General features: G+C 58.8%; 6 protein-coding genes across 20 annotated transcripts; 2 read left to right on the top strand and 4 right to left on the bottom strand.

Annotated features, from left to right (window-relative positions):
* Positions 1-564: 564 nt before the first annotated feature.
* phf21b (PHD finger protein 21B) lies at positions 565-7,861 on the bottom strand. 4 transcript variants are annotated; one of them, XM_085902861.1, is made up of 14 exons: positions 7,656-7,861; positions 4,588-4,632; positions 4,165-4,368; positions 3,177-3,266; positions 2,894-3,100; positions 2,625-2,741; positions 2,481-2,535; positions 2,336-2,412; positions 2,175-2,229; positions 1,842-1,864; positions 1,432-1,590; positions 1,285-1,351; positions 1,069-1,172; positions 565-956 (listed from the first exon to the last, which is right to left on the bottom strand). In XM_085902861.1, the coding sequence occupies exons 3-14, from the start codon at positions 4,267-4,269 to the stop codon at positions 741-743; spliced, it is 1,275 nt and encodes a 424-aa protein (XP_085758987.1). In that variant the 5' UTR covers positions 4,270-4,368; positions 4,588-4,632; positions 7,656-7,861; the 3' UTR covers positions 565-740. The 4 variants fall into 4 exon arrangements, with proteins under 4 accessions (XP_085758987.1, XP_085758988.1, XP_085758986.1 ...); XM_085902862.1 differs by having other exon boundaries at positions 4,165-4,365; XM_085902860.1 differs by lacking the exon at positions 7,656-7,861 and adding an exon at positions 6,884-7,360 and having other exon boundaries at positions 4,165-4,365.
* On the top strand, positions 7,612-10,353 carry nup50 (nucleoporin 50). 5 transcript variants are annotated; one of them, XM_085902868.1, is made up of 8 exons: positions 7,880-8,096; positions 8,518-8,591; positions 8,673-8,756; positions 8,820-8,997; positions 9,076-9,474; positions 9,576-9,663; positions 9,738-9,856; positions 9,924-10,353. In XM_085902868.1, exons 2-8 carry the CDS (start codon positions 8,523-8,525, stop codon positions 10,121-10,123), a joined length of 1,137 nt encoding a protein of 378 aa, XP_085758994.1. In that variant the 5' UTR covers positions 7,880-8,096; positions 8,518-8,522; the 3' UTR covers positions 10,124-10,353. The 5 variants fall into 5 exon arrangements, with proteins under 5 accessions (XP_085758992.1, XP_085758990.1, XP_085758994.1 ...); XM_085902866.1 differs by lacking the exon at positions 7,880-8,096 and adding an exon at positions 7,612-7,768 and having other exon boundaries at positions 8,820-9,474; XM_085902864.1 differs by having other exon boundaries at positions 7,872-8,096; positions 8,820-9,474.
* Positions 9,924-13,262, bottom strand: kiaa0930. Its single transcript, XM_085902863.1, has 10 exons — positions 12,990-13,262; positions 12,524-12,666; positions 12,308-12,412; positions 12,161-12,238; positions 11,993-12,094; positions 11,788-11,928; positions 11,532-11,717; positions 11,188-11,347; positions 10,944-11,102; positions 9,924-10,865 (listed from the first exon to the last, which is right to left on the bottom strand). Exons 1-10 carry the CDS (start codon positions 13,114-13,116, stop codon positions 10,825-10,827), a joined length of 1,242 nt encoding a protein of 413 aa, XP_085758989.1. The 5' UTR covers positions 13,117-13,262; the 3' UTR covers positions 9,924-10,824.
* A 267-nt stretch (positions 13,263-13,529) lies between these two features.
* Positions 13,530-19,198, bottom strand: fbxo7 (F-box protein 7). Of its 8 annotated transcripts, none has more exons than XM_085902849.1 (12): positions 18,505-19,194; positions 17,630-17,759; positions 17,394-17,468; positions 16,929-17,054; positions 16,132-16,372; positions 15,799-16,020; positions 15,512-15,656; positions 15,356-15,428; positions 15,192-15,287; positions 14,942-15,118; positions 14,829-14,866; positions 13,530-14,474 (listed from the first exon to the last, which is right to left on the bottom strand). In XM_085902849.1, the coding sequence occupies exons 2-12, from the start codon at positions 17,716-17,718 to the stop codon at positions 13,936-13,938; spliced, it is 1,821 nt and encodes a 606-aa protein (XP_085758975.1). In that variant the 5' UTR covers positions 17,719-17,759; positions 18,505-19,194; the 3' UTR covers positions 13,530-13,935. The 8 variants fall into 8 exon arrangements, with proteins under 8 accessions (XP_085758975.1, XP_085758977.1, XP_085758976.1 ...); XM_085902851.1 differs by having other exon boundaries at positions 14,829-14,863; positions 18,505-19,193; XM_085902850.1 differs by lacking the exon at positions 18,505-19,194 and adding an exon at positions 17,919-18,220.
* Positions 17,822-20,939, top strand: rtcb (RNA 2',3'-cyclic phosphate and 5'-OH ligase). Its single transcript, XM_085902858.1, has 12 exons — positions 17,822-18,145; positions 18,344-18,422; positions 18,550-18,617; positions 18,858-18,957; positions 19,042-19,198; positions 19,280-19,436; positions 19,502-19,661; positions 19,727-19,902; positions 19,977-20,165; positions 20,281-20,391; positions 20,471-20,590; positions 20,662-20,939. Exons 1-12 carry the CDS (start codon positions 18,053-18,055, stop codon positions 20,767-20,769), a joined length of 1,518 nt encoding a protein of 505 aa, XP_085758984.1. The 5' UTR covers positions 17,822-18,052; the 3' UTR covers positions 20,770-20,939.
* xpot (exportin, tRNA (nuclear export receptor for tRNAs)) lies at positions 20,858-26,907 on the bottom strand. The gene is made up of 24 exons (XM_085902848.1): positions 26,686-26,907; positions 25,786-25,946; positions 25,616-25,698; positions 25,456-25,512; positions 25,292-25,361; positions 25,003-25,221; positions 24,753-24,937; positions 24,523-24,691; positions 24,162-24,398; positions 24,044-24,082; positions 23,907-23,969; positions 23,710-23,834; positions 23,488-23,632; positions 23,297-23,416; positions 23,129-23,223; positions 22,961-23,030; positions 22,666-22,904; positions 22,273-22,558; positions 21,850-22,156; positions 21,658-21,773; positions 21,549-21,596; positions 21,419-21,490; positions 21,276-21,332; positions 20,858-21,157 (listed from the first exon to the last, which is right to left on the bottom strand). The coding sequence occupies exons 2-24, from the start codon at positions 25,873-25,875 to the stop codon at positions 21,131-21,133; spliced, it is 2,919 nt and encodes a 972-aa protein (XP_085758974.1). The 5' UTR covers positions 25,876-25,946; positions 26,686-26,907; the 3' UTR covers positions 20,858-21,130.
* Positions 26,908-26,930: the final 23 nt, after the last annotated feature.

Here is a 26,930-nt window from a genome sequence, read left to right as displayed (position 1 = left end):
GCTCCGTACAAGAATAGAAAAACCTTTTAAGACGCCAAGAGTGAGTTCTTTGTTCAAAGGTGTGCTCTGGTAAAATAGTTTTGATAACTGCACAGTTTCTCCCGGACAAGACCGCTTGGGTGAGGAGGGGAGGGGTGCTGCGAGGCGGAAGCGGGCGCCGCTTTGTTGGATGGAGTGGCGGCAGGAAGACGGAACGGCCAGTCGGGCACAACGCCATATGGCAAATTCTACTCCACCAAAAACACAGACAACGTTTTGGCATATTTGAACGCACCCCGCCAATGGATGGCTCAGCCGTCGTCAGGATGGGTCGCCAACTGAGACCAAGGCACCTTACCGCCGCGGTGGTGACCGCTCGCCTCTTCTATGTCGCCACTCAGGCAAACAACAAACTAGGTGGATTTTTTTTTTTTTTTACTCGGCCAATGGCTTTGTTGCAACGGCGGGAGACTCGACTCCCCACCGGACCGGACCCTTGCGTCGAGCGCTCCTCTATTTGATCCGACGGGCCAATACTGCTGAGTTGCTCGACAATACTTTCTTCTTCTGCAAATACTTGCTGACTTGTTTTGGCAAAAAAAAAAAAAAAAAGCTGCTGCTGCTTCCGTGCCAACCGCACCAAGTTTAAGGCCCACAAAGAACAAAAAAGTAATCTCGTAAGCACCGGAGGTCTCGGGACAAACAAATTATCGACCGGCCGGCCGGCCACGACGGGAGGGGGCGAGGTGGGGCGGGCGGGGCTACTTGTTGCCTGGCAAGGTCCGGAGGGGCGAGGCCGACGGTTCGCTTTTCATCCAGGATGGCGAAGAGGAGGAGGAGGCCGGGCTGGCGGGCGTCAAGGCGGAGGCGGTCGTCACGCTAAGGCGGATGAGCCTGATGAGCGTTTTGAGTCGCTCCAGCGCCGCCAGCGTGTCCCGCTGCCGCGCTGCCAGACCATCTCGTCGATCCAGGCAGCGCTGGGGCGAGGAGAGCGTGTTAGCTAGCAACTTGGTGCAGCTGGGTGCTCTCAATAGTGTCTGATACACGCCCAAAAAAAAAAAGCGGGCAGTTGCTTGGTTAGTGACTTACTCGGAGCGTCTTGCTGAGCTGCCGGTCTTCCTCCTCCAGGTGAGCGCAGTCTTTCTTCAGCTCCACATTTCGCCGAAGCAGACGTCGCTTTTCCTCCAGACGCACTGCGGCGGCGAGATGAGGACGCACAATATTTGTCCGGCCGGCTATGGCCGTCAAAAGCAAGCAAACGGGTGACTGGGTACCGGTTCCCGATGCGCTTTGTTTTGGACCCACCTGTCTTGTGCGTGACGTACGACTGCACAAAGCTGCGCGGCCAGGACATGTTTTCCTTGTTCAAGACCTGCGCGAGAGGGGCGTCAGACAGGGGCGGGGCGGGGCCAGGCCAGGCCAGGCCCTTCCTGGGCGCCGTTCCCAGCTCACCTTCTTGTGGCACTTGGGGCAGTACCAGGGTCCGCGGGGCGGGCTTTCCAGCGGTGGCCAGAGGCAGTCCGGGTGGAAGGCTCGCGGGCAGCCGCGGCACGGCCGCAGCTCGCCGTCCCGCCGGCACACGGCACAGCGCCGGTCCCGCTCTGCCTCATCCTGCGCCCAGCCCAGCCCAGCCCAGCGCGCTCAGTATCAGATGGGCCGCTAAAGCGCACGCGCCGCGCGTCAGATGGGCCGCTAAACAGCACGTGCCGAGTGGGCCCGCCACTTTGGCACTCAGTTAGCAAAAGGATTCTGCTCGAGACACGTTCTTTTCTTCAACACTTGAAAGGGGCCGAGAGTGGCGGGTGGGCGGTGTGAGTGAGCGAGCGAGCGAGCGAGAAGCGGGGTCAAGTCAGCTGACCTACCTTCCAGGAGAAATCCTCAGAGTCTAGCATGTGGATGGAAGGAAGGAAGGAGGGAAGCAGAGCACACGTTAGGCCCAGCACGCAAGCGCAAGGTGGGCGGGTGGGCAACAGTGTTAGCATTAGCGTTAGCTGCATCAAGCTCATGAGACAGACACACACTGACAGACGAGGACATCATTTAGCGCTGAAGAGCAGCAAATGTTGCCGCAATCAAATGCAAGAAGAGCGCTGCGGCATCTATCTGCGCTTCCCTTGGAAAAGCGCCACGACAAACGTTTGGTTTCGTCGGTGGCCCTTATTTCCATTGCCACTTGAAATGGCATATTGTGTTACCTGGTGGCGAGAGGAAGAGCGAGCCGGTCAGGTAATGCCACGCCGGTCGCTTGCGCTGCGGACACACAAAAGCCACGGACGGCGCGGTCCCGTCTGATCACCACGATGTCATCAGCGGCCGGTCGGTCGGTCGGCGAGAAAATGCCGAGGCAAAGAAATACCTCTGGTTCAAAGAGGCCGCTGTAGGCGGGGTTCGCTGTGCTGCGCCTTTTCCTCTCCTGCCTCTTCAGCTGGAGTTCTACAAAACAAAAGGCAGAAGCTGAGACGCACATGCACACATGGGAGGGAGGGAGGGAGGCTCTTCACCTTCCAGGTGCTCGTTGGTGACCAGCCCGAGTGCGACCATGAAGGAAATTTTCTGCTGGAGATAAAAGAGAAGAGAGCGCGCGTGAGATGGTGGCTTCCTGTCAAGCCAGAAAGTGGCAGCCCTGGTTCCCGCCCTGGCCCCACCTCTTTGGTGGGGTCCTCCTCCATCTTGCCAGTGGGAGCGGGCGATGGCAGGGGGAGCGACACCTCCTCGCCGCCGCCGCTGCCACCACCGGGTGCCTGAGGCTGGATGATGATGACCTGAGAACACACGCAAGCGAGCGATGTGATGCTAATCAAGTGCCTGCCTGGACATCGGCAACACAAATGTGCGTTGTTAGCATAAGACAACAAATCGGCTGAGAGTTCGTCCCACTAAATGCTAAAAGGAGAGCGAGACCGACGCGTCTGACCTTGACGGCCTCGCTGACGGCAGCCACCCCGTTGGCGTCGGCCGAGATGATGGCGTAGGCCACGCCGGCGCCGTGGTGGTGGGCGGGGGCGCCAGAGTCCAGGGCCGTGCCGTCGTAAGGTTGCCGGCGGGGGCCCGGATGGACCGGGGAGGCGTTCCGGCACAGACTGTGAGGAAGGCCGTCGGGGATCGCCGTCTTTGGTCTGACCTGAACGCCACACAACGAGGCACGGATCCCAAACCTGACGGCTCGGAGCGCGCGGCTTAGCTAGTGTAGCGCGCACCTGAGGTAGTACCTGACCGGCCGTCCGCTGCGGCGGCGCCGAGCTGACTTGAGGCACCGTGATGGGAACCGAGCTGAGCGAGCCAGACATCTGCCGGACGCAAGTTGAGAAATCAGCGGCGGCATCGTGTTGTCATCGTATCCGGTCCAGTGAACGGTTGAGCGAGTTTCGAAGAAGCTGCTTTTGCTTTGCTAGCCAAACAAACGAGCTAACTTTGGCAAATCTGCCGGCCGGCCGGCCAGTGGGCTGGACGGCCGCCCCTCCCCCCCCACTTCTTCTTCTGTGGTTCTGCCGTGTTGTGAGGGGGGAGGGGGACAGAAAGGGGGGCTAGGCCAGTTCTCATGGCAACCATAGCGAGGGAAATTTTTGTAGCATCAGAGCTTCCACAACCCACCCCCCCTCCCTTTAATCGCGTTTTTTTTTTTCTCTCTCTCGAGCCGAGCCGATCGACAAAGGGAGGCCTGCCTCCCTCCCAAAACAAAAAGCCAAAAGGTGCCCTCCGCTGACTTTCTGCTCGTGCTTACAGCGGCTGCTCTCCTGCAGAGGTCGCTGCGCACGTGAGGTGGGGGGGCACCAGCAGCGCAAGAGAAGGTGGAAAGACGACTAATGGCAGCTGTTTTTTGTTCCTTCTCTCTGCTGCTGCGCTGACCCCCCGACCAGCGGGGCTGAGCAGTTTCCATGGCAACAGCGCTCCTCAGCACTCATTCAATCATTCTCTCATGCGTTCACTCAATCAATCTTGCGCTCGCTCCTCCAAGAAAAACTTCCAGGCGAGGACAAGAAAGCAAGCGTGTGGCTTCGCGTCTTGTTCCAAATGACCAAAGGCGCCTTTTGACTGTTTGATTGTCACGTAAGCAGTTGTCAACTACTACTTTGTCTATTAGCCATGGCAGGCCAACAAATATGTGGGCTGTTGTGCTTTGCTCATATAGCCAGTAGTTGCGGCCAACGCCAGCGAGTAAGGCCCGGCCGGCGACGGCGAGGTTACCTGCGTGGGAGGAAGCTCCGGGGACTTCCTGGCTCCCGCCGGGTGAGCTCCCACCGGCTGCGGCTCCAAGCCGGGCGCCTTCTGCCCCTCGAGGTGCGTCGTCATCACCGCGGCGACGGGAGCCTTGGAGATGGCCTGGCCGGCGGGCTTGATGAGGGATGGCGGATTGCCGGCGCCCACCGGGCAACTCCGTAGCGCCAGCTTCTGCGCACACGCAACGCAGTTCAAGTGGCACTGAAAGTGGGGAGGAGGTGCCTGACGTGTGTCCAGGCCACACCATGGACCCCCATGGTGTGGCCCGGACACACGTCTCAGTCCATTTGTCTTTGGGTCCAAGGCATCCCACAATACAGACAAAAAGTGCACACGCCAGCCAGACAACATTGCACGCACGCGGACCAGATGAAAGATGGCCCCGCCTACCTGTCCATTGGGAACTTCATTAAGGCCTTTGCACAGCGTCGGACTCTGCAACACAAGGGCAGAAGGATGTTAGCGTCAGAACGCTAGCGTGCCTGCTCGACGGCCACCTGACTCTCAATTTTGGCTGGCGACGGACAAAAGGCGACTCCAACGTTGGGAGTTCCGCCTTCGCAGCAAAGAGTTTTCTGCAGCACTCTGCCATACGTACGCACGTATGTATGACGCTCAAGCATGCGACCCCGCTGGCATTTTCATGACAAGAAAGGTTCAATTCGATACTTATCATTGGGCTTTTAGGAAATCATAATATTTCCAATATTTGAATGGCGATTGGAATTCGGGTTCAAGATTCCAAAACTCGGAAAAGTCAGCGACTGCCAAGCTAGCGTGAAAGATGCATGATGGATGTTGCCTTGTCATTCTCAAATGGGTTCCATAAAGATGACATTTGTCACAAAAGAAAGGCAAACAAAGTAAGGAGTCATGCAATCATGTCCAACACGTATCGCCGCAAAACCGTGCGTGCCTGCGTGCTGCGATGTTCGACTTTGATAGTAAGTGTGCAAAACAAAAGTGACATTGTGTTTGCTAAAGCTGTGTTGAAGAAGCAAAGAAAAAGGGAAAAAACAGCAAGGCACCAAACATGTCTGCGCAGTGCTGAGTGGCCTTTCTGTGCCTTCCACCCCTCCCCCTCACCCAAAACAGCATCAAAGCAATCAAAATGGTAATGTTGGCCATGAATGAGGCCCATCCCCCCTCCCTCCAACCTCCTCAGCCAAACTCTGCAGACTTTTTGCTCTCCATGTTTGGGGGAGGGGGGAGGGGGGGGGGCGAGTACCCCTTCTGTCGCAAAATGGACGCTTCCACTATGAAAGTGAGGCCGGAGAGCGAGCGGAGGGGAGGGGAAAGAAAGAAAGAAAGAAAGAAAGAAAGAAAGAAAGAAAGAAAGAAAGAAAGAAAGAAAGAAAGAAAGAAAGAAAGAAAGAAAGAAAGAAAGAAAGAAAGAAAGAAAAAGAAAGAAAGAAAAAGAAAGAAAGCAGATCCCCTCTTTACAGTGGAATCACAACTTGGGCAAGTGCTTGGAGAAACAACATTCCACAGCAAAAGTGGATCGATTCAATCAGGCAGCTCGAGTCAAACAATATCGACCGTCTCTTTGAAAAGTCCTGCTCCATCCACACAAAGACAGAAAACACACAAACTTGTGTGGAGGGAGGGAGGGGAGGGAGGGGAGGGCGGGCGGAGAAGGTGCGGAGCTGGCCGCGGTGCTGAAGCCCACGGCCGCGGTGCTGAAGCCCACGGCCGCGGTGCTGAAGCCCGCCGCCATCCTCTCCATCCATCGCCCCGCCAGACAGCAAACAGCGGCTCGCTCGCCGAACGAGGAGGCCTCGGAGCTGCCATCGGGAGTGAAAAGAACCAAGCAAGTGAAAGCGTCGTCGTGGGCCAATCACAAGGCGGCGCTGGCGTCACGTGACACAAAAGCGATCATACCAGCGGACTAAGTGCTAACTCGCAACAAAATGGGGGACGAAAAAAAGAGGTCAAAAGACAAAGTGGCCGAGCCGCCGTTCACGTCAACTTTGCTCCGGGTTGTCTTTGGAGTTAGCCGAGCGACGTGGCTCACCACTCGGACAGGCTCAAAATGGACGCTAATAATTGTCACGGCAAGTTTGAGAGCCCAAGCCTCACAAAACAATGACAACGGCAGCTGACGCGAAAAGCACAACAAACTTGACGTGACGACACGCGAACGTCATCAACCCTTTAGCAGTCAAGCTAAGCGGCGCTAGCTCGAGCTCAGAAGATTTGCGAGGAAATAAAGTTTGGCACGCACGCACACGACGTCTCATCTCATCTCATCGTCGGCCCGTTAGGTGATTTTGGTTTTGTTTTGGACTCGTGGGCTCGGGGCGGCGTGTTCAGCTCCGGGCTGTGCTTGTGCACGTTCACACAAGTAGTTGCGAGAAAAGTGTCTCAAGTGACGAACAAAGCGGCCGGCCGTGGATGTTTCTTGTCCCTCATAAATATTCAGCTCGCGTCCGAGCCCAACGCCGCATTAGCTAAGCTTCTTCTTTCTCGTCCGTCAGTCGCAAACAAACAAACGCCGCCGCCGGGCGAGCGAGCGAGCGAGCGAGCAAAACGAGGCCGAACGGTACCAAGTGCTGGCTGGCCGAAGTGAGCGAACGAACGGGCCCACGGCGGTGGGCGACATTTGCCTTTCACCTCCTTCGCGTCCTCCACGAGAATGAAGAACAGCAACACGGCTGCTGCCGCTGCTGCCGCCGCCGCCGCTTACCTGATGACATTGGATTTCCACTTTGAGCGCCTCTTGCGGGCCTTCTACTTCCATGTTCGGTCCACAAAAGCACTTTGCTCCCACTTTCGACGCCAACTTCGGGGCCAAATCGCCCTGTTTTCGAGCGACAACAAGCCAAAGCACAACTAGTCGGCTCAGGGAGCAAGTTGTCGCTTCTTCGGCAGCCCGGGACTCATCACCGACTTTCCGCCCGTCTCCAAAAGTGCGCGGAAGCCGCTGCAAAGCCGTCCAACGCCGTATGGCTGCTGTCCGGGGGACGGGCGAGTGACCCGGGCTCCGACCGGGGGACGGCCGTGCCTTCTTCCCATTAATTTAAGTTGAAAAGCGGGGACTAGATTGTGTCCGAGTCCGCGGCTTGATTTCACTTTGCCTGCGGAAAAGTTGTGCTTCGGCTGTCAATGGTGACTTTCCAGTACCCGGATGGAGCACAAGCTAGCGGCCCCGCCCCTACCCGCCTAATGCGCACGCGCATTCGGTCCAGGAGAGACAAACGGCCGAGCACAAATCACAAACTACTCATCAGGTCCACTCCCCCCAAACCAACATGAACATATTCAAACCAAACTTTACAAGTACACGGACGCACGACAGTAACGTTGCTGTTTACTAATCTAATAATTGTGTGCATCCCCCCCCTCCCCCGCTTAAAATAAAATGGAACTTAATTAGAATTACGTTCAATGACATTACTGTCTTCTAGTAGAAATATTTTGTTGGTGATGACGGTAGTAGTATAAGTTGATTGACTTGCCGTCTAATTTCCCACCATCTGATCGGTGTCGCCACCAGCTGGACAGTAGGGACAAAAATGTGCACCGCCTGCCTCAGCCGGTTCCGCTGATGAGCTCCTCTGCAGAGTGGAAGGTGATTCCACGTAATTTCTCCTTCACAATGGCTAAATAATAGAATAGACAGACTACACGTCGTCGCCAAGCCTTGTCTTTCGAAAGTACTGCGGAGAAACTCCGATTCCCAGAATGCCGAGGAGCGCGCATGCGCACAAAAGCGGCCGGGCGGCAAACTCCTGCGGTGCGGATGCGTCGCTCCGTGAAATGGCGGCTTAAGACAAGCTTCTCTCGTTAAAGTCTCTGCCGTGTTACTTGCGATGCCACTCGGCGTCACGCGTGGAGTGTAAAAGCTCAGCCGGACCTCTTCTCGTCCACGCTTTGGACTCGTGCCGCCGACACGCAAGGTACGAACTCGCAAATCGTCCCCCCGCCCGGAGAGAGACGAGTTAGCCGTATGACGCTAACGCTAGCTCGCGAGCGGGCTTGCTTGAAGAGGACGTTCGCCGCCAAAACGGCTTTACGTGACCACGCCGCCGCTTTACTCAATCGACTTTTTACGGACTCAAGTTGACCTTACTTGTCACGCACACTCGACTTGCTTCTCTCCTTTGATTTTATTGGTAAGAATACGGGCGCTGAGGCAAAGGAACAATCAAACAAAAAGAGAATGAATGCATTTGCTTACATTGGTTGAGGCGAGGCGGCGGCGTGCAGGCTGCCAAGTGGACAACGAGGAATGACCCCGTGACCCGTTTGCCCCGGCCGGCGCAAGCGCACTGTCCCTTTTCAAGTCGACTAACTTGCTGAGTGTGTGCGTCAGCACAGGTGCGATGGCGAAGCGGATCGCAGACAAAGAGCTGACGGATCGGAACTGGGACCAGGAGGACGAGGGCGAGGAGGTGATGTCCCGTTTCCACACAAGGCTTTGCTTCGGCATCAATGTGCGACGAGGGCTTCGTTTCATCCGTTTGTGCCCCTAGGCGGGAACCTTCTCGGTGGCCACCGAAGATGTGATGAAAAACCGCGCCATCAAAAAGGCCAAGCGGCGGAATGTCGGCGCAGAGGTAAAACGGATGACATCATCATCATCACCCGACGGCAGTTGTGAACCTCTCTGTGTGTTTCAGGGTGAGGCCGCAGGGGCCTTCAAAGGGTTCAAAGGTTTTGCCTTGAGCGCTTCCTCCACGCCGGCGCCCTTCTCCACCCTCGGCAATGGCGGCGCCTTCAAAGGCCCGAGCGCTCTGACGAACGGGAGCGGCGGCCTCGCGCCGTCCTTCGCCGCGTCGCCGTCTACGAGCGCGCCCGGTGAGTCGTCGGCTTGTGGCGCGTCGCCTTTGAATCGGCGACTCGCTCGAGACGCTTCGCCGTGTTTTATTGGTCCAGGGGCGACGCTGAACGGGAAGCCGGCCAACGGCGGCAAGGAGTACGGTCGCCAGCTGACGGCTCTCAACTGCTCAGTCCGCGACTGGATCAGCAAGCACGTGGACGACAACCCTCTGTGCGACCTGCAGCCCATCTTTCGCGACTACGAGCGCCACCTTGTTACCATCGAGCGGCAGTACGGGACTGCGGCGGCGGAAGACAAGAAAGCCTCGCTTGCAGCTTCCTCCCCGTCGGCTGCCTTTTCTTTCAAGGGCAAGCCGGATCAATCGCCCGCCGCGACCTTCAACTTTGGCCAGGAGAAGGACAGTTCCGTCCCGAAGAACGCCGCCACACCTGCGTTTTCCTTGTTCGGAAGCGCCGCGCAGTCCTTTGCCAAGACGGAGCACATGGCGCCCTCAGGTACAAAAACGGCCAAGTTGGCTGCAAAGGGCTTTTGGTGCCTCGCATTAGCCGAGACGGAAAAGCTAAGACTTTGTTCCGACGTTTGCTTTGTTGCGCAGAGGAGAATACGGGCCACGATGACGCCTACGAGCCGCCCAAGCCCGAGGTCAGAGAGATCAAAGAGGACGACGCCTTCTACTCCAAGAAGTAGGTTTGCCTTGCCGCGCATCCCACCGAGGCTAAGCTAACGTGGCGGCGGTGGGCGGTTGTGCGCTTGGCAGGTGCAAGCTCTTCTACAGGAAGGACAATGAGTACAAGGAGAAGGGCGTGGGCACGCTACACCTCAAACGCACCACGGGCGGCAAAACGCAGATGATCATCAGGGCCGACACCAACCTGGGTAGGTTGGGCGGACCGGCTTGGCTCGGCCTGGGCCGGGCTAACGCTAACGCCGCCGTGTCCCGCAGGAAACGTCCTCCTCAACATCCTGCTGTCGGCCGACATCAAATGCTCGCACGTGGCCGCCAACAACGTGATGGTGGCGTGCGTGCCCAACCCGCCCGTGGACGACAAGAACCCGAGCGCCCCCGCGCTGCTCCTCGTCCGCGTTAAGACCGCCGATGACGCCAAACAGCTGTGCACCATTCTGGAGCAGAGCAAAGGCTGAAGGCGCACCACCAAACGCACCTTTTGGGCGACATTCCCTTCCTCCGGCTTTTAGTCCACCTGTGACTTTTGCTCCCTCATTTCCCCGCGGAGGGATTTTTATTTTTTTTTTTTCCTTTTCTTTTCTCCAACACGGACTCCTCACAAATGGACGGACTTTTGCTGTCGTTCTTTCCAAGTGTCCTTGGCGGTCCCCGGGGACGCCTGCTGGGAATAAAATGGAAACAAAAAGTTTGTCTATCTGCTTTAATTTGTCAACAAGGTTGGCGTTTGGAAAGTTTTTCACCCGACAGACGTGAAGAACAGAGAGGTGTTGCGAAAACATCAAAAGCACCGCTGGCGTGAGTGAGTGAGGCGTGCGCGACTCCTGCGTGCGGCGGCGCGACTTCTCAAATCCAAAGGACAACGCGGGGCTTCCAGGAAGCGTCTCAGTACCGTGCCCGCCCGGCCGCCATCTTGGACCAAGGCTCAAGTGACATCACTGCCGATACGTCAGACAGAATACTTGCCGTCGGGCGCGCGCGGAACGGCTCCTTCAAAGCAACTCCTGTGACAGCACTTCTTGTCAGAGTTTTTGCTGAGGTGGAGGGGGGGCATGAGGAGGAGGCACTTGCTGGACGGCTGGTTCTTCATCGCTCTGGTCCGGCCGTGGGGCCCGGCGCAGAGAGGCACTTGCTCACTGGGCACCCGTCGCCGCCTCCGCTACGTCGTCAGGATGGGCTTCTGACGCACCTCCAAGATGTCTGACAACAAATGAATGAAGCCCAGCTGCTTAGTCGCTGAGCCAAAAGGTAGCCAACCAACGCTCCAGGCTCACCCACCGGCGGTGATGCGGTGCAGCGGCAGTGTGACGTAGGTGAGGTGGGAGAAGAGCGGGAAGGAGTCTTCGGCGTGGTTCAGCTTGAGCCACGATCCCACCAGCGAGCGGCCCGTCCCCGACAACGAGCGCGAGCGCAGGTTGCCGCCGCCGCCGCAGAGCTCTGCCGCGCGCCGGCCACACGCACCCGGTCAGTCGGTTCCGCCGGCCAGGTCGGTCGGTCTGTCGGTCTGTCTGTCGGCCCTTACCTTGGTCGTCGTCCTCCCGGAAAAGCTCCTCGCTATCGTTGGCCGAGTGTGATTTCTTCATCTCGGCCATTTTGTGCCGCGGGAGCTTGCGTCGCAGCGCCGGAGAAAAGAACGACGGACGGTTCCTCTCGGGGGTCGGCGGCGTGCTGAACGAGGTCACCTGGGAAATCAGCAGCGTGACATTCAGGCGCAGGCAAACCAGCCGTTTGGGGCCTGCTTGTTGGCTTTGCGGTCCAGTTGGCGCACCAAACACTGGCGTCAAAACGTGCACAACACGGGCCTCGCCTCGCCTCGCCAGCAGGAAGCAAACACAGTTGGGAGCAGAGTGGGTCAGACGTCCTCACCCTGTCGTGCGGCGGCGCGCTGCACTCGTCCCGCTCGCGCCGCTCCTCCGCTCCGTCGGGCACCCTGCTGACGGCCATCTCGGCGTGACCTTTGCCCTGCGGCCCCTTCATGCGCACAAACTCCATGTTGTTGAACTTGTAGAAGCCGAACGACATCCGCTGGGCCATCTTGGCCGCCACGCTGACCTGCGTGCGCACCGAGCGGCGGCCGCGTTAGCTCGGTGCCGGCTTAGCGGGCGGCGCCGGGCGCTCTCACCCGGTTGTCGTAGACCTTCCGCAGCGCCTCGTAGCGGATGGAGCCCTGGAAGATGACCCCCTGGAAGGTGTCGGTCTTGTCGCTGGCCACCAGCTCCACGCACACCATCTCGCCCTCGCCCACGCTCATGTCACCAAACACCTGCGCCAGCCAGCCGGCGCTCAGGCAAAGAAGCGTGCGGCGCCGGCCGGCCGGCGCTCGTTACCTCATCAAAGTTGTCGATCATGAAGAAGATGTTTGGGTAGCTGATCTTTGACTCCTCCCCTTTTATGTCCATGGCGTGCTTGCTGGGAGACGCAAACACTTCCTGTGCGCATGCGCACCAAGTGGAATGAGCACAGCAGGCTTTTGCTAATGCTAACTAATGCCTCACCTGACATTTCTTCTTGTGCACGTGGATGTCGCCGGCGTCCGAGCGCGTGCACACGGCACACGTCACCGCGTAGTCAAGCTGAAAGACGCACGCGGGTCACTAAGCGTGTGGCGCGCCCGCGCGGGCCCGCGCGTTCGTGAGTGTGACCTTCTGCAGGACCAGGTTGAGGTAGACGCTCTCCTCCCAGTCGATGTCGGGGTCCCCGAGGCCCGGAAGCTTCTTGGAGTCTCGCCTGTAAACTTCCACCTCCACCTGTGCTCATCCAAAACAAAAACGAAAATGGCGACGACAGCGTCGGCTCCATTCAAAGTCCTCGATGGAAAAAGAAATCCATCCAAAAAGCGGCGGAAGCGCGTCACCCACCTTCTTGCCATCGTCAGCGTCCACGTAGGCCAACTTCCTGCGAACGTAAAACAGCATGTCGTCCTGGCGCGGGGCGCACTTCTCCATGAAGTACGTCGAGAACATCCACGTCCAGAACACGATGCGGTCATCCTTCACGCACCCTAAGCACGCACGCACGCACGCACGCAGGCATTGTTAGCTTGTGTCAAACGTGCAGGAAGGAGCACATGGTGGGAAGATGTGACCCCAGCCCAGCCTAGCCCAGCCTAGCCTAGCCCAGCCCAGCCTAGCCCAGCCCAGCCTTTTGGTCGTCGGGCGCTGACGTCACAAGAGCAGCCGGTGACGCCATCGCGCCTCGACTTGTCGCTCGGTCACGTGAGCGCCCGACAGCGTGAGCCACGTGACGTCCGGTCCCAGCCCAATGGTTAAGGTGACGTCAAGAAGCGACTTGACGATAGTGTGCGTGCGAGTGAGTCTGACTGACCGAGGCCGCTGATCTCCTGACGGGCGTTGAGTCGGTTGCGTTCGTCTGCGATGGCCTTGAGCATCTGGCGCAGAGACGCGTCCAGTTCGGCGGCCTTGGCATCACTCGAGCCCGCTAGTGACGCCATGTCCGACGTCCGCGTCGTGGCACCATGACACGATCGGACGAGACAAAACAAGACGCGACGGGCTCTCCGTTCCGTTGTGTGGCTCGGCCGGCCGGAACGGAACCGCCCCTCCGACTTCCGGTCTTAAAGGGACACGTGCCAGTTTGCCCTCGAGACGACGGGGACCGACGACGGCAAACGTCGCGAGCGAGCTAGCTAGCTCGATTTCATTCTTCTTTCGAGCAACGGCTGGCTTAACGCGAAAAGTTCAACTCGCTCCATTTTGGATGCGCTGCCAGGTCACGTGATCGACGTCACTTCCCATCTCACGCACCTTCAGTGGTCGTTTGATGGCTTGTCAAAACAACATTTCCCATGGCAGCATATGGCCGCCGCCCACAGAAATGTTGCAATTTGATGCTTTCATCGATTTCGGTCATCAATATGAAACAAAAAGCCCACATCCAAATGCTTGCACTGCCTCCACGTTACAATGATGGGCTTTAATGGAGTCACACAAAAATAGGCCATTGAAAAGACGCGCACGTTCCGGAAAGCAAAATCCTCCAAATCAAACAGGACTCACGGCAAGGATGCGACTAAGCGTCGCTCGCGCCAGACTTTTGTGCTCCAAGACCGACCCACTCCAAATGAACTGGCCTCTCCGGCACGCCGAACCGGTCCGGTCGGCGCTTCTTTCCACTTCAATAGTTCAGTGCTCTTTTTGCACGAGGAGCCACAAAAAGGTCAGGGACCGTCCGAGTCTTGGCGGCCGTCGCAATTGCGGCACAGCGTTACTTTGCCACACAGGTCCTGGCACCAAAGCCCTACTTTTACACTTTACCTGAGCACAACAGGAGAAACATAGATTCTGGGGGGATAATGACGCCCCTTCGGCGGCCGACGGGGAAAAGGCCCAGGCTCGGCCTTTCCGGTTCCTCCGAGATGTCCGGCGACCTCCCCCGCTTCCGGCGGCCAGATGCCAAGCGCTTGTTGGACTACTTCCTTGCTAAAAGGGGGCGGGGGACAGGTTGGCTCGGAGGGGTCGTCACGCCGCCGCGTCCCGTCGAGAAGCGGCCCGGCCCCGGTCAGATGAAGCCCCTGCGAACGTCGGGCGGCCGCCCACCGCCCGATGGGGGCCGAGGGTCGCTGCGCCGCCGGCGCTCGCTGTGCGGCAGCGGCGGGCCGATGGGGTCGTAGCGCGCGCCGTGGGGCAGGGCCGGCGGTCTCTGGTCGTAGGCCCCGCCGATGATGCCGGGGACGCGCGGGGGGGCGAAGGGGCCCGGCCCGAACAGGGGCCGGTGGATGAAGGGGGGGAGCGAGCACGGGCGCTCCACCGCGCCTCGCTTCTGCCGGAACTTGTAGAAGCTCTTGTACAGCTGCGCACACAAAGGCAAAGACGTCGTGAGGCAGAGACGCCGGAAGGCAAACGCGCCAGGCGGCCAAAACGCAGCCAGCTTAAAGGCGGCCGAGACGCAGCCAGCTTAAAGGCGGCCGAGACGCAGCCATCTTAAAGGCGGCCGAGACGCAGCCATCTTAAAGGCGGCCGAGACGCAGCCAGCTTAAAGGCGGCCGAGACGCAGCCAGCTTAAAGGCGGCCGAGACGCAGCCAGTTTAAAGGCGGCCGAGACGCAGCCAGCTTAAAGGCGGCCGAGACGCAGCCAGCTTAAAGGCGGCCGAGACGCAGCCAGCTTAAAGGCGGCCGAGACGCAGCCATCTTAAATGCGGCTGACCTCCTTCCAGTTGGTCTCTCCCTGCCATTTGTGATCTGCTGGTCGACAAAGAGGTCACGTGAGCGCACGCAAAGGTCACCAGAGGTCACGGCAGCTGCGCGCACGCGCCTTACCGCTGAAGTCGCGCCGCACCAGGTGCCTCCAGAGGGCGGCGTCGGCGGCGGCGGCGTTCAGACGTCGACAGACGGCCGACAGACGCACCACCGAGGTCACGTCCAGCAGACGCAGCACCAGCAGCAGCAACTCGGGGGGAAGCGCGGCCAGACCGAACGCCGCCGGCAGACACAGAGCTGGACACCAAGAGCCACGACACACCGCTCACATTTGTGGGTCGGCCGGGCCGGGCCGTGGCGAGAGTCTTACCTTCGCGTGTGGCGGCGATCAGCGGGTAGACCAGCTGGTCCTTGAACACTCGCGACAGGCGACTCAGACCGGTGAAGGCGGACGCCGCGCTCGCTCCTGCAAAGGACACGGACGACCGGTCAGCCAGGAGCCACCGAGCGGACGGCGCGCTCGGACGCTCTGACCTGGCCAGGCCTCCGTCACGTAGCCGGCGGGCTCCACGCAGACTTTGGCCGCCATGCTGGCGCTGTCGGCCACCTGCAGAATGGCTGCGGGCCACGCCACAAACACCGTCACGGTCGGTCGGTCGGTCGGGGAAAAGAGCGAGCGGGGCCGCTCACCTTCGATGACCAGCGCCGGGCTCATGGGCACCGCCACCACCGTGACCGCGCCCCTTTCGCACAGCGTGTGCGTGTACTGAAGTCTGTAGGCGCCGCCGGACGAACGCCATCCGGACGGCATCTCGCCGGGCTTCGCCTCGCCGCCCTGTCCAAAGAAAGACATCCCCAAGCCGCCGTGAGATAGAGCCATCATTTTATCGCCAGCGATGGGAGAGGAGCCCAAGGACGGGCGGGGCCTCCCTCCAGCTAATGGGGCCGCGCGCGCAGAGATCACGCAAGTTTCTGACCTGCGGCGTGAATCCCGTCTCCAGCATCAGGAGGTGGGCGGCCACTACGATGGCGTCGGCGGGGCAGGCGACCGCCGCGGCGCGGTAGAGCAGCTCCAGCGACAGCGGCGCCTGACCCTCGCCCGCCTCGCCGCATAGCATGGGCTCCCAGCTGAGGGTCGCCGGCGTCGGGCGGGCACGCTGGTCCGGCGGGGCTTCTAGAGAAGCGGCCGTCGTACGGAGCTGCACAAGCCCATCCGGACGACATAACAGTAACACTCGTGAGTGAGGACGTCGGGCGGCGCTCGCATCCGGGTTAATGACGTGATCAATTTGCTCGAGACATCATCTCACCTGGCTGGAGGTCATGGCGGCGGCGGCGCTTTGAGCCACGGGCCCCACGGCGACGGGCCCGGCGGGGCGCCCGGCCCCGGGGCAAGGCTCGTCGCTGACGTCGTTGCCGTTGGATGCGGCGCCGGCGGGAAGCAGGACGCGGACGAGATCACCCGGGACGACGCCGCACGACGACAACTTCTGACCCGTGTCAGCGAGGAGCTCGGCGCCGTTGAGAGAAAGGCCAAAGGTCACGTCTGGGCTGAGAACAGCAAAATTGTCAACATTGGCTCACGCCGAAGAAAAACAGAATTGTCACTTTCTCAGCAAACCCGGCTCGTGCTCACACAGCTGACGCGGAAGCGTGGTCGGTGACGTCACCCGACGTAAGCTCGCACGCCTTTTGAGTCACATGGTGCGCGTCGGTGACGTAACGACGCGTATTTACCTTGGCGGCCGACACGTGACACATCGCAACGCCTCTACACACGAGCGGCAAGCTTCTAAAGTCACTCTTGGTTGACAAAAATCGACCAACTTTTTCGAGCGTAACAAGGAGTGTTCCAGGAGCGCCACACTGTCGCCCCTCGATGACGTCAAACTCGCGCGGGCAGACAGACAGGCAGGCAGACAGGCGAGGGGCCGGGCAGCTAGGCAGACAGGCAGACAGGCGAGCGGCCGGGCCGGGCCGGGCCGGGCAGACGCGCCTCTCACGCAAATGCTGCACTGCAACTCTGCCAATACGTCCGAGCGAGCATTCTTTTCCCATTCGCCAGAATGATCTGTAGTTGTGTGCGGCGGCGGCGGCGGCGACTGACCCGAGTCCGTGTCCGGGCAGCAGGACGTCACGGATGTGCTCCATGAGCTCCTTCAAAGTGGACTCGGGACCACCCGGCAAGTCCACTTTGCTGGTTTGCTTGCAGATGCGAATTCGCAACTTCATCCTGTTGGCGTAACCGCAAATGGTTACAAATCCTACGAAGCCATCTTGTCTGCTTTTGCTGAGTCATTGATTAGCGTCGCACCGTGCGAAACGAGATGAAAAACAACCAACCAACCAACCAAACATCAGGAGACCCACGAACCGGTGCCGTGTAATCCAGGTCATTCTATTTGCATGGGAATCTAACACACTTCGAAGTTGAAGCAATTTCGTTTTGTATGGCGTCAAAATAATCTGAAGAGCGCCCTCAGCAAAGCCAAAACACGTCAAGCACTGGAGTCTTGCGCACGAGCCGAACTGCATTGAAATGAAATGTCAAAGAAGAGGAAAGAGAACCTGCCTGGCTCGCGTACTCTGGAGGAGATGTGTGGCTGCCGTCTCATTTTCCGCAATCAACTCAGGACGACAACATCCGCTTTTCAATATAAAACAAAGGAGAGCGGAAATGTCGGGTCACAACAAATGTCCAATACGTAATTGTGACAAGACAAATAAAAGGGACACACTTCAATCATATGCACGCCCCTATCATTCACAACTAAACCACAGTTCCGTTAAGAAAGGCTGTATACTGACCGTGTGTAATCATGCTTGTCCGCCTTGTCTTCCCTTGCAATCGTTGTCTTGAGCGAATTGCTGATTTTGTTTTGAAAGACAGCCGCCATATTGGCTGGCCGCAGCTTGGACTACATCGACGGCAAGTCAGCTGTCCAAGATTGAATAAGGTAACAAAAGTTATTTGAAATAAAAGCCACTGTGGAAATCGACACATCAAAGCACAGTACATCGTGTGTGTTGCCCGTTGTATAATAGCTCGCAAATTATTGGAGTCTTTTTTTTGTTTGTTTTTGGTTTGTTCCCCCACCTCCGTGTTGCATGCTTGAAATACTCGCGGCTTTCCGTAGCACTCCTTCTGCCGGTCGGCCATCAATTTCGTGCCGTGCAGATCATACGCACTACTGAGTCAAGCGTTTGAACTTGACAACCAAATGCGTCATCATGAGTAGAAATTACAACGACGAGTTGCAATATTTGGACAAGATTGACACAAACTGCTGGAGAATCAAAAAAGGATTTGTTCCCAACATGAAGGTAAAAGACTGCCAATCGTGAACGTGGCTAGTTAGCAAGCTAGCCGCATTTCACATGTCAGATCAATTGACACCAAGGAACATCATGCATTAATTAGGCTGTTATTATTATCATCACTTTATTACTAAATGGCGACTTGTATCATTCTTTGGACACGATGACGCCATCTGTGTGTGGGTGGGTGTGTGTGTGTTTTAGGTGGAAGGAATCTTCTACGTCAACGAGCCTCTAGAAAAATTAATGTTTGAGGAGCTGCGGAATGCGTGTCGAGGAGGAGGTGAAGTCATGCTCATCTTATCTTCTGGAAACATCTGGCTGCACGACTCTGTGTTTGTGTGTGTGTGTGTGTGCGTTTCCACCTTCGGAGCGCGTGCTGATCACTTGCGTGCGTCTCCATTGGTCAGGTGTGGGTGGATTCCTTCCAGCCATGAAACAGATCGGAAACGTGGCGGCCCTGCCCGGGATCGTCAACGTACGTGTGTCCCGCGCCGTGCCACACCGCCACTCACTCGTTGACATTCATTTAGGCCTGGTTCATTCCACAAGTGCATTTTCAAGGTTGGCCACGGGGAGAGAAAACCAAAACAAAAGAGTTTGACGAGAACTGAATTCATTTCTGAGACAAACCATGAAGGAAATGTCATTTGAAGAGGAAACATCGGGACTCGATTTGCGAGACACGTCAGCCCTGACGCGTGCCTTTTGTCCGTAGAAATCCATCGGCCTCCCGGACGTCCACTCGGGTTACGGCTTCGCCATCGGGAACATGGCGGCCTTTGACATGGACGACCCGGACGCGGTGGTGTCTCCGGGTGAGCCGAGCCGAGCCTGGACAGGGTGTTTTTGCTTTGCCAGGAGGCCACTAAAGGAGGACGTGCGTTGCGTGCGTCTGGCAGGTGGCGTGGGCTTCGACATCAACTGCGGCGTGCGTCTACTGAGGACCAACCTGGATGAGCGAGATGTGCAGCCTGTCAAGGAGCAGCTGGCGCAGTCGCTCTTTGACCACATCCCCGTCGGCGTGGGCTCCAAAGGCGTCATCCCCATGGGAGCCAAGTAAGGGGGTTAGCGGGGGTTGCTCGGCGCCGGGTCCATAAGCTAAGCTAAGCTAAGCTAAGCTGCGCGGGTGCCCGGCAGGGACCTGGAGGAGGCGCTGGAGATGGGGGTGGACTGGTCGCTGCGCGAGGGCTACGCTTGGGCCGAGGACAAGGAGCACTGCGAGGAGTACGGCAGGATGCTGCAGGCCGACCCCAACAAGGTCTCGTCCAAGGCCAAGAAGCGGGGCCTGCCCCAGGTAAAAGCTTGTCACTGCTGGACAAACGGGTCCTTTCAGCACAGACAAACACAAAACTTTGTCAGCTGGGCACGCTGGGGGCGGGAAACCACTACGCCGAGATCCAGGTGGTGGACGAGATCTACGACGACTACGCGGCCAAGAAGATGGGCGTGGACCGCAAGGGGCAGGTGTGCGTCATGATCCACAGCGGCAGCAGAGGCCTCGGTCATCAGGTGGCCACGGGTACGTCGTGGCTCCACCGAAAGTGTCGTTTGCTCTGGGCTGTGAGCTCCTTTTGCGGCGCGCAGACGCGCTGGTGGCCATGGAGAAGGCCATGAAGCGCGACAGGATCGCCGTCAACGACCGGCAGCTGGCGTGCGCTCGCATCACGTCGCAGGAAGGACAGGACTACCTGAAGGGAATGGCCGCCGCCGGCAATTACGCCTGGGTCAATCGCTCGTCCATGACCTTCCTCACCAGGCAGGTAGGTAGGGCGAGCTTTTGGCTATTTCAAATTGCAATTCAGAAGCCTTTGTTAGCTGGTGAGCATTTTGCCAGGCCTTCTCCAAAGTCTTCCAGAGCACGCCCGACGACCTGGACATGCACGTCATCTACGACGTGTCGCACAACATCGCCAAGGTGGAGGAGCACATGGTGGACGGACGCCAGCGCACCCTGCTGGTGCACCGCAAGGGCTCCACGCGCGCCTTCCCCCCCCACCACCCGCTCATCCCCGTCGACTACCAGGTCTGCCGCCGCCAGTCATGACAAAAATGGACGATAAATGGCCCCAAGAGGCTCGGCCTGCCTGCCTGCCTGCCTGCCTGCCAAAAGTTGCTTTACCTCTCCGCCATCCGTCCAGTTGACGGGCCAGCCGGTCCTAATCGGGGGAACCATGGGCACCTGCAGCTACGTCCTCACCGGCACCGAGCGCGGCATGACCAACACTTTCGGAACCACCTGTCACGGAGCGGTAAAAAAAAAAAAAAAGTTTGCCCAAAAGTCTAACTGTCGACCGGAGAATTTGACGTACTTGCCCGGCTGGCGCGCAGGGTCGAGCTCTGTCCCGGGCCAAATCCCGCCGCAATCTGGACTTCCAGGACGTTCTGGACCAGCTGGCCGACAAAGGCATCGCCATCCGGGTGGCGTCCCCCAAACTGGTCATGGAGGAGGTGGGCCCGTCGGTCCGCCCGCCCGGGCTTTGCGCGCGTCTTCGGTCTTACCTCTGGGCTCTCCTCCACAGGCTCCCGAGTCGTACAAAAACGTGACGGATGTGGTGGACACGTGTCACGAGGCCGGCATCAGCAGAAAGGCCATCAAACTGAGACCCATCGCCGTCATCAAAGGATAACCCAAATAAAGAAAGGCTTCATTCAAACTTGCCATTTTCTTGCTATGAGACTTTCTTCAAGAGTCAAATGAAGACAATGCCAGTGTGATTCTATTTTGCCTTTTTTTACTATTTGCGCTAACAGAAAGGAGCTGATCGCTCAGAGCAAAAAAAAAATAGAAGAAAAACAAAGTGGTTCTTCTTTTCTTATTTACAGCCGCTGCTCCGGCCGGCCTCGGAGCCGACGCGCCCGAAACCTATTTGCTTCAACGACACTTTAAATAAAAATACAAAGAAACGCGTCAGCTCTTTTGAGGTCAAAGCGCCCGTCCGCCCGCCCGGCTCCCGCGGCGTCCAGGAGGGCGACTCATCCGGCGGCCCGCTACGGCCCGGTTCGCTGGAAGAACACCTGAGGAGGTGAAATGTGTGAGGAGGACCATCAAATCTTCAATCGTACAATTTCACAAATGCGTCATTTGCCCCGCAGCCATGTTAGCATGACCAAGATGAAAAAACACAAGTCTGACCTTCAAGTAGGTCTTGAGGACTTTGACGTCGGGCTGCTGCAGGACGTGACAAAGCTCCTGGGGGAAAAAAAAAAAAAAAAGAACGGCGTTGTGACTCCCGCAAGTCATCTGGTCCGGCTGAAGCCCAGCGGCGTCTGTCCGACCTGCGCCACGTCCGGACACACGTGAAGCGACGGGAGGTAGTCTCGCTGCAGGAACTCCGACAGTTCGGGACCCTGACAGACGGCAAAGTCAAAAACGACAGCCAAAGGTCAGTCGCCGGCCGAGCACTACCTGTTGGACGAAGACGGTCTTCAACGTCACGGCGACCTCCGCCAAGGTCTGAAAGGTCACGCAGACAATTAGGACAGGCTCTCGCGCGCGCACGCACGCCGGCACGCACCAGCACGGTCTGTGCGTCTGACAGGTCAAAGGTCGGCTTGAGAGGAGCCAAGAAGCAGGCGGGAACAATGTGTTTGTAGGTGAAGTCCCGGAAGCCCGTCATGCCCGCCTTGCCTCCTGCAAGCACACGGGTGGAACGCAAAGATGGATGGATGGATGGATGGCAACCGGCGCTAGCCGAGGGAGGCCTCACCCCAGAGCTCCACCAGCCTGGCGAGCACGGCGAAGCAGGTCTTCTGCGCGATGGGGTCGGGGAAGTCCACGGCTCCCTGGATGAGGGTGAAGAGCACCCGTTCGACGTTCTCCGCACCCTGGTTGGCCAGGACCTCGCTCGTGCCGCTGCCGGCCACCGTGTGGACGAAGGAGAAGTAGCTCCTGCGCAGCATCTGCTTCTCCAGGGCGGCCGCCTGGTCGTTGGCTTCGTCGGGCCGCGCCAGCGCCTCGAAGATGGCCAGCACCAGCGGCATGAAGACCTGCTGCAGAAAGGGGGACACCTGCCGCTGCCGTGGCAACGGGCGGGCGGGCGGGCCTTCAGTAGGGGAGCAATTTCCAAGCCAAAACCTTCCGGGATACCCTAAAGAGTCGTGCAAGAGAAGAAAGAACGTTTGCTTCCTACTTTGAACTTGGTGGTGATCTGGCTGATGAGCGGGATGAACTCTTGCAGGTCTTTGGCCTCGCAGTCCTTGAGCATGTGCTCGGAGGCGGCGGGGACGAAGGGCAGCACCTCCTCCTCCATGCAGATGATCATGCGGTGCAGGAAGGAGCGCACGCAGCTGCGCAGAGCCTCCCGCTGGACGGGGCAGCTCAGCGCCGGCAGGAAGGCGTGCAGGCAGTCCCGATAGACTTCGGTGCAGCCGCACTGCTTCACCGTCTGCTTGTTGCTGAAGGCCTTGCTGGTGCGACTGCCGGGAGGGGAGAAAGGGATGGGGGGGGGGGGCCCGTCAGTCTCTACGTCGGCCCGTCTCCCTCCACGTGAAGCGGATGGAGCGAGGACCGGCGCCCGTCTGACCTGACGAAGCCGACGGCGTGGCTGAGGCAGTCGGCGACGGCCGCCTGCGTCTCCTCGTCCGTCTCCTGGGAGAGCTTGTCCAGCAGCAACCGGAAGGCGTCAACGAGCGGCGCCAGCAGGCTGCGCATCAGCGCCCGCTTCCTCTCTGCCGGACTCTCGCTGCTCACGATCAGCACGCCCGCCGCCTCGAAGATGAAGAGCTGGTCGTCGCTGGTCAACGGCGCCGGGAACATCTTGTCCTGCGGGAGACGAGCGAGGGTTAAAGGGTGTCGGGCCGGGCCGGGCGCTTACGTACGGGAGGAGCCAGCTCCAGGAGGTCCTGGATCCGGGTCAAGATGTCCTCGATGAACGAGGTCATGTGTTTGCTGAAAGGCACGGGCGGGCGGCGGCAGGAAAGAAAACCCAAAACAACACAGGTCAGTTGAGACACCAGCCCGGTTCCATCTTTCGATGACGGACTCACTGGAGCGTTTTGACGAAACGCGAGAAAAGGTAGGCCACTCGACTGCGGACTTTGGGACTGTTGTGTCTCAGTCCTCGCTGGTCCAGAAAAGCCATCTGAGAAGAAGACACGCACGCAGCGCGGCCTCAAATTGGGCGCTCTTGCAAATGAGCAAAGGTGCGCTTTTACCAAGACGCCGGGAATGTGCTGGGGCTCCACCGTGAAGAATTTGTCGTATCGGACGACCGTCTCGAAGAATTCCAGAGTCACCGACGTGTGCCGGTAGTCGCTCACGCCGCACGTGACCAACTGGGAAAGACGAGACAAAGGATGCGCACGGGCCGGCGCGAGCGGCACGGGCGAAAGCGGCGAGCGCTGACCGTGGCCATCATGTCCTGCAGCGCTCCGCTCTTGACGGCGTCTCCCGAGAAGTGCGCCCCGTGCGAGGCGGGCAGAGCTTCTCCCAGCATGTACAGCAGCCGGATGGCCACCTCCACCTCCTTGAAGGAGGCGCTCTGCCACCTCCTGTGGAGCCGACACCACCCACCGTACCGTGTCAGCTCCGTGTTCAGCTCCTTCTGGCGCGGCGCGGCGCGGCTCACCCCATGGTGTCGGCAAAGACACGGCGGACGGAATCCAGGACCAGCACGGGGGACACCTGGGCCAGGCGGTCCAGGAGCATCTTCAGCTGCTTCCTGTACTCCACGAACATGGCCTCGTCCTCGCCCTGGCACACACGGGCTGACGTTAGCGCACGCTCCGATCGGGCCCGGGCCGGCCCCCGGACGAGCAAAGGTACCTCGTTGTCAAAGTTGTACTCGTCGTCATAGGTCAACTTCTTGACCACGGCCAGCATGATGGCCTGCTCGTGCGGAAAGGGCACAAGTTGAGCGCGGACCGCATCTCGCACTTACCCGTGCCGGCGCCCGCGCTCACCTCCATGTTGCTCTTCTGACTGTGGCTGAGCTCGGGCAGCTGTCGAAGAAAGAAGAGGCAGATGAAGAGGAAGGCCTCGGGGACGCCACGCCGCGGGGGAACGTCGGGAGGCGGCCACCTGCTTGAGGACTTGCAGGTACTCGTAGCAGAAGGCCACCACGTTGGCGGAGATGTCGTCGTCGGGGTGCGCTAGGAGGCGAAGCACCAGCGCCACCTTGGCCTCCAGGGCCCGGAGCGCGGCGCCGGCCTCGTCGGCTTGGCCCGCCTTGGCCAGCTTGCTCCAGCTCAGGACCAGACTCTGGCCCATCCCGTTGACGAGATGCGAGAACTTGGCCAGGAAGTCCACGTCCTCCTCCTCAAAGCAGTTAGCGACACCAAAACAATGTCATTCAAAAGACGTCAGAGCGTCGGCCGCCTCCGAGGCTCCGGCCCGTCTTTCTGCTCGAGACGCCAGCGGGCGGATGTGGAACGAAGCCCACCTGCTCCACACAGAAGAAGCCGGCCGACTGCAGCACCTGCGCCAGCGACTCCACCAGCTTGGTTTTGTCGGCGGGGTCCATGCCCTTGTTGACGATCTCCAGGAGGCAGTCGCAGGCCTCCTCGCGCAGCTCCTCCACCGACATGTGGCTCAGCAGCAGGTCCACGAACCTGCCGCGGCGCACGTCAGCACCAGGACAGGACAAAGAGAGGCAAGGCGAGCCGTACATACCGTTGGTTGGCGATGAGGCCCAGGTCGATCCAGGAGACGTAAGCGCCCACCACTTCCAGGCACTGGCAGGTCAGCTCAGGGTGGCTGCGCTGGTACGTGTGCAGGATCTGGAACCAGGACTCCACCAGGCTGGGGATGCACTGCTCCCGCATGGCGTCCTTGATCAACGTGTTCCGCCGAGTCTCCTGAACGCACGGCGTGAGGGAGGGAGGGACGGACAAAGGGAGGTGTGCTTCATTTGCTCAGGTACCTCGGGCGCGTGCAGCACGTCCCTGTCGACCACCTCGCCGTCGACGGCCATGAGCGTGCGCAGGTAGATGTCGACGCCGCGGGGATCCAGACCCACCAGCGCCAGGATGTCAAAGAAGAAGTCGGGCCACAGCGCCGGGTACTCGGCCACAAAGGTCAGCGCCAACACCTGCGCCGCTTTGTTGCGCACAAAGATCTTCTCGGGCTGGGCGCTCAGCAGCTGCCACCGCCAGAGCGCCAAGGTGAGCGGCGAGTCACGGCGCCGGGCCCAATCGGGTGCCACAACTGACCTGACGTTGCAGCCACTTCATCAGCGTCTCTCGGATGAGCTGCCGCTGGCCGCCGCTCAGTCCGCCGTGTCTGCAATCACAGCGTCAGTCCGTGACGTGACGGCCTGGCCGCGTTCCGGCCCCGCGTTCCGGCCCCCGCGTTCCGGCCCCCGCCCCCTCCTCACCTGAACTTCACCTGATACTCCAAAACTTGGAAGCAAAAGAACTTGACGTGGTCATCGCTGCAAACAAAAGACAACACGGCTGTGACGCTCCGTGACAGATGCTACCAAAACGTGTGGCTTGAATGACACGCAGGCGCGCAAACACTCATGCACGTGTTACCTGTAGAGCCCTTTAGCGAGGGCCTGCGCACACACCTCCCAGGCGTCGTGCGACTCCTTGAGCTGCTCAAAGTACGCCAGAGCCTGAAGGACACGCGCGGCCGGCCCAAAGTTAACTGGCATAGCATGTGGACCAATTTTTGCAGATAAGCATGCGTGCGCGTGGCTGACCCTCTGGCGATAGGGCGCGTCGGCGTTGGGGTTGAGCCCCAGCAGGGCCTGCTCGTCCATGGCGGCGGCGGCGAAGGACTGACAGGCCATGGGCGGGCGAGTTAGCCTGCGTGCACGCGTGCGCTGGTCTGCTGTGGCCGCAGGGCCTCGCCTGCTCTCATCTGGAAAAGTCAAACAGGCTGAGAGCTCTCACGCCGGCCCACCCTTGATGCACACTTTTGGAAAATCTAATGAGACGGCGCTTAGTAGAGATTCTTCGTCGTGGCGTTTGCCATTCGTGAAGCCAGTGTGGGAATGATGCAACACAAAGTCAAGACTAAAATGACCACAAAAAAAAAAATCAACAGGTCCGAACGCCTTTAACACATGATCCAAACATCTGAACCGGCCATGTGTGAGGTGCCACATGCAAAGTTGTTGTTTTTTTTTTTGTCCGCAGCACATACAACGTTTTAGAGCGACTGAAGAAAGTTTAGAGGTACTAAAAATCAACGCTTCGGGATCTATATTTTGCCTCTTGCTGCAAACAGATGTGTTATCGGTCGGTATCTTCATCCACGACTAATCGATCCTAAAATGATTTTAAAAACTAAACAAACCCCATTATGGCTTAATATTTTGCTCACAATCTAATTTTGACGAGAAGTGAGAGAACTTTGACCCAAGCGTTTGAAGAATTTTGTCCTCTTTCTGGACAGGTGGACTGCATTGTCTAAGTGACAGTTGCTAACACGAGCTAGCATTAGCTGGCTCGCTCCAAGCAGCCAGCCCACTTGGCAGCCAGCCCAGAAGCCCACCCAAGCCTTCTCCCGATCGTTCATTATCGCCGTTATTCGTTTGTTGTTATTGTGACGGCGAGCTTTTGTCTCGCAGTCGCTCCGTCCTACCGGCGCCGCTGACCTTATTTCATGCGTCTTTTGCCAGTGCGGCGGCCAAGTCGAGAAAGGCTGCCGGGCGGGCGGGCGGTCAGTGTCGCGTCGCTGCTTTTCGATCGGCCGTGTATCCCTCCCTCTGCTGCCGTAGCGTGCCACCAGGTTTTCCAGGCTAGTGCCGCGCGGCGGCGTGTGAAGCGTGAGCTCCTTCACTTCCCGTTTACCGACCCGGAAGAGCTTCTTCTTATTCGCTGGCAACTGTTTTGGCACATT

This window comes from Syngnathus leptorhynchus, chromosome 21, assembly GCF_054491065.1.
Source record: "Syngnathus leptorhynchus isolate UIUO chromosome 21, UIUO_Slep, whole genome shotgun sequence".
Lineage (NCBI taxonomy): Eukaryota > Metazoa > Chordata > Actinopteri > Syngnathiformes > Syngnathidae > Syngnathus > Syngnathus leptorhynchus.
The sequence above is the reverse complement of the archived record's forward strand: the minus strand, read 5'-3'. Positions and strand labels throughout refer to the sequence as shown.

Excerpts from the sequence above, each read along its gene's own strand:
- rtcb (XM_085902858.1), top strand. The coding sequence starts at position 18,053 with ATGAGTAGAAATTACAACGACGAGTTGCAATATTTGGACAAGATTGAC. Across the intron at positions 19,662-19,726 it reads CGGTCATCAGGTGGCCACGG|ACGCGCTGGTGGCCATGGAG; the intron begins GTACGTCGTGGC and ends TGCGGCGCGCAG. Across the intron at positions 20,166-20,280 it reads TCATCCCCGTCGACTACCAG|TTGACGGGCCAGCCGGTCCT; the intron begins GTCTGCCGCCGC and ends CCATCCGTCCAG.
- kiaa0930 (XM_085902863.1), bottom strand. The coding sequence starts at position 13,116 with ATGGCGTCACTAGCGGGCTCGAGTGATGCCAAGGCCGCCGAACTGGAC. Across the intron at positions 12,095-12,160 it reads TGCACAAGAAGAAATGTCAG|GAAGTGTTTGCGTCTCCCAG; the intron begins GTGAGGCATTAG and ends GCATGCGCACAG. Across the intron at positions 11,103-11,187 it reads CCGGGAGGACGACGACCAAG|AGCTCTGCGGCGGCGGCGGC; the intron begins GTAAGGGCCGAC and ends GGCGCGCGGCAG.
- xpot (XM_085902848.1), bottom strand. The coding sequence starts at position 25,875 with ATGGCCTGTCAGTCCTTCGCCGCCGCCGCCATGGACGAGCAGGCCCTG. Across the intron at positions 22,905-22,960 it reads TCCTGGAGCTGGCTCCTCCC|GACAAGATGTTCCCGGCGCC; the intron begins GTACGTAAGCGC and ends CGTCTCCCGCAG. Across the intron at positions 21,333-21,418 it reads TGTGTCCGGACGTGGCGCAG|GAGCTTTGTCACGTCCTGCA; the intron begins GTCGGACAGACG and ends TTTTTCCCCCAG.
- fbxo7 (XM_085902849.1), bottom strand. The coding sequence starts at position 17,718 with ATGGCGGCTGTCTTTCAAAACAAAATCAGCAATTCGCTCAAGACAACG. Across the intron at positions 16,373-16,928 it reads CTGCCCGGACACGGACTCGG|CCCAGACGTGACCTTTGGCC; the intron begins GTCAGTCGCCGC and ends TGCTGTTCTCAG. Across the intron at positions 14,475-14,828 it reads GAGAGACCAACTGGAAGGAG|CTGTACAAGAGCTTCTACAA; the intron begins GTCAGCCGCATT and ends TTGTGTGCGCAG.
- nup50 (XM_085902866.1), top strand. The coding sequence starts at position 8,523 with ATGGCGAAGCGGATCGCAGACAAAGAGCTGACGGATCGGAACTGGGAC. Across the intron at positions 8,592-8,672 it reads AGGAGGACGAGGGCGAGGAG|GCGGGAACCTTCTCGGTGGC; the intron begins GTGATGTCCCGT and ends TTGTGCCCCTAG. Across the intron at positions 9,857-9,923 it reads CAGGGCCGACACCAACCTGG|GAAACGTCCTCCTCAACATC; the intron begins GTAGGTTGGGCG and ends CGTGTCCCGCAG.
- phf21b (XM_085902860.1), bottom strand. The coding sequence starts at position 6,937 with ATGGAAGTAGAAGGCCCGCAAGAGGCGCTCAAAGTGGAAATCCAATGT. Across the intron at positions 3,101-3,176 it reads CCGGTCAGGTACTACCTCAG|GTCAGACCAAAGACGGCGAT; the intron begins GTGCGCGCTACA and ends TGTGGCGTTCAG. Across the intron at positions 2,536-2,624 it reads AGGAGGACCCCACCAAAGAG|CAGAAAATTTCCTTCATGGT; the intron begins GTGGGGCCAGGG and ends TTTTATCTCCAG.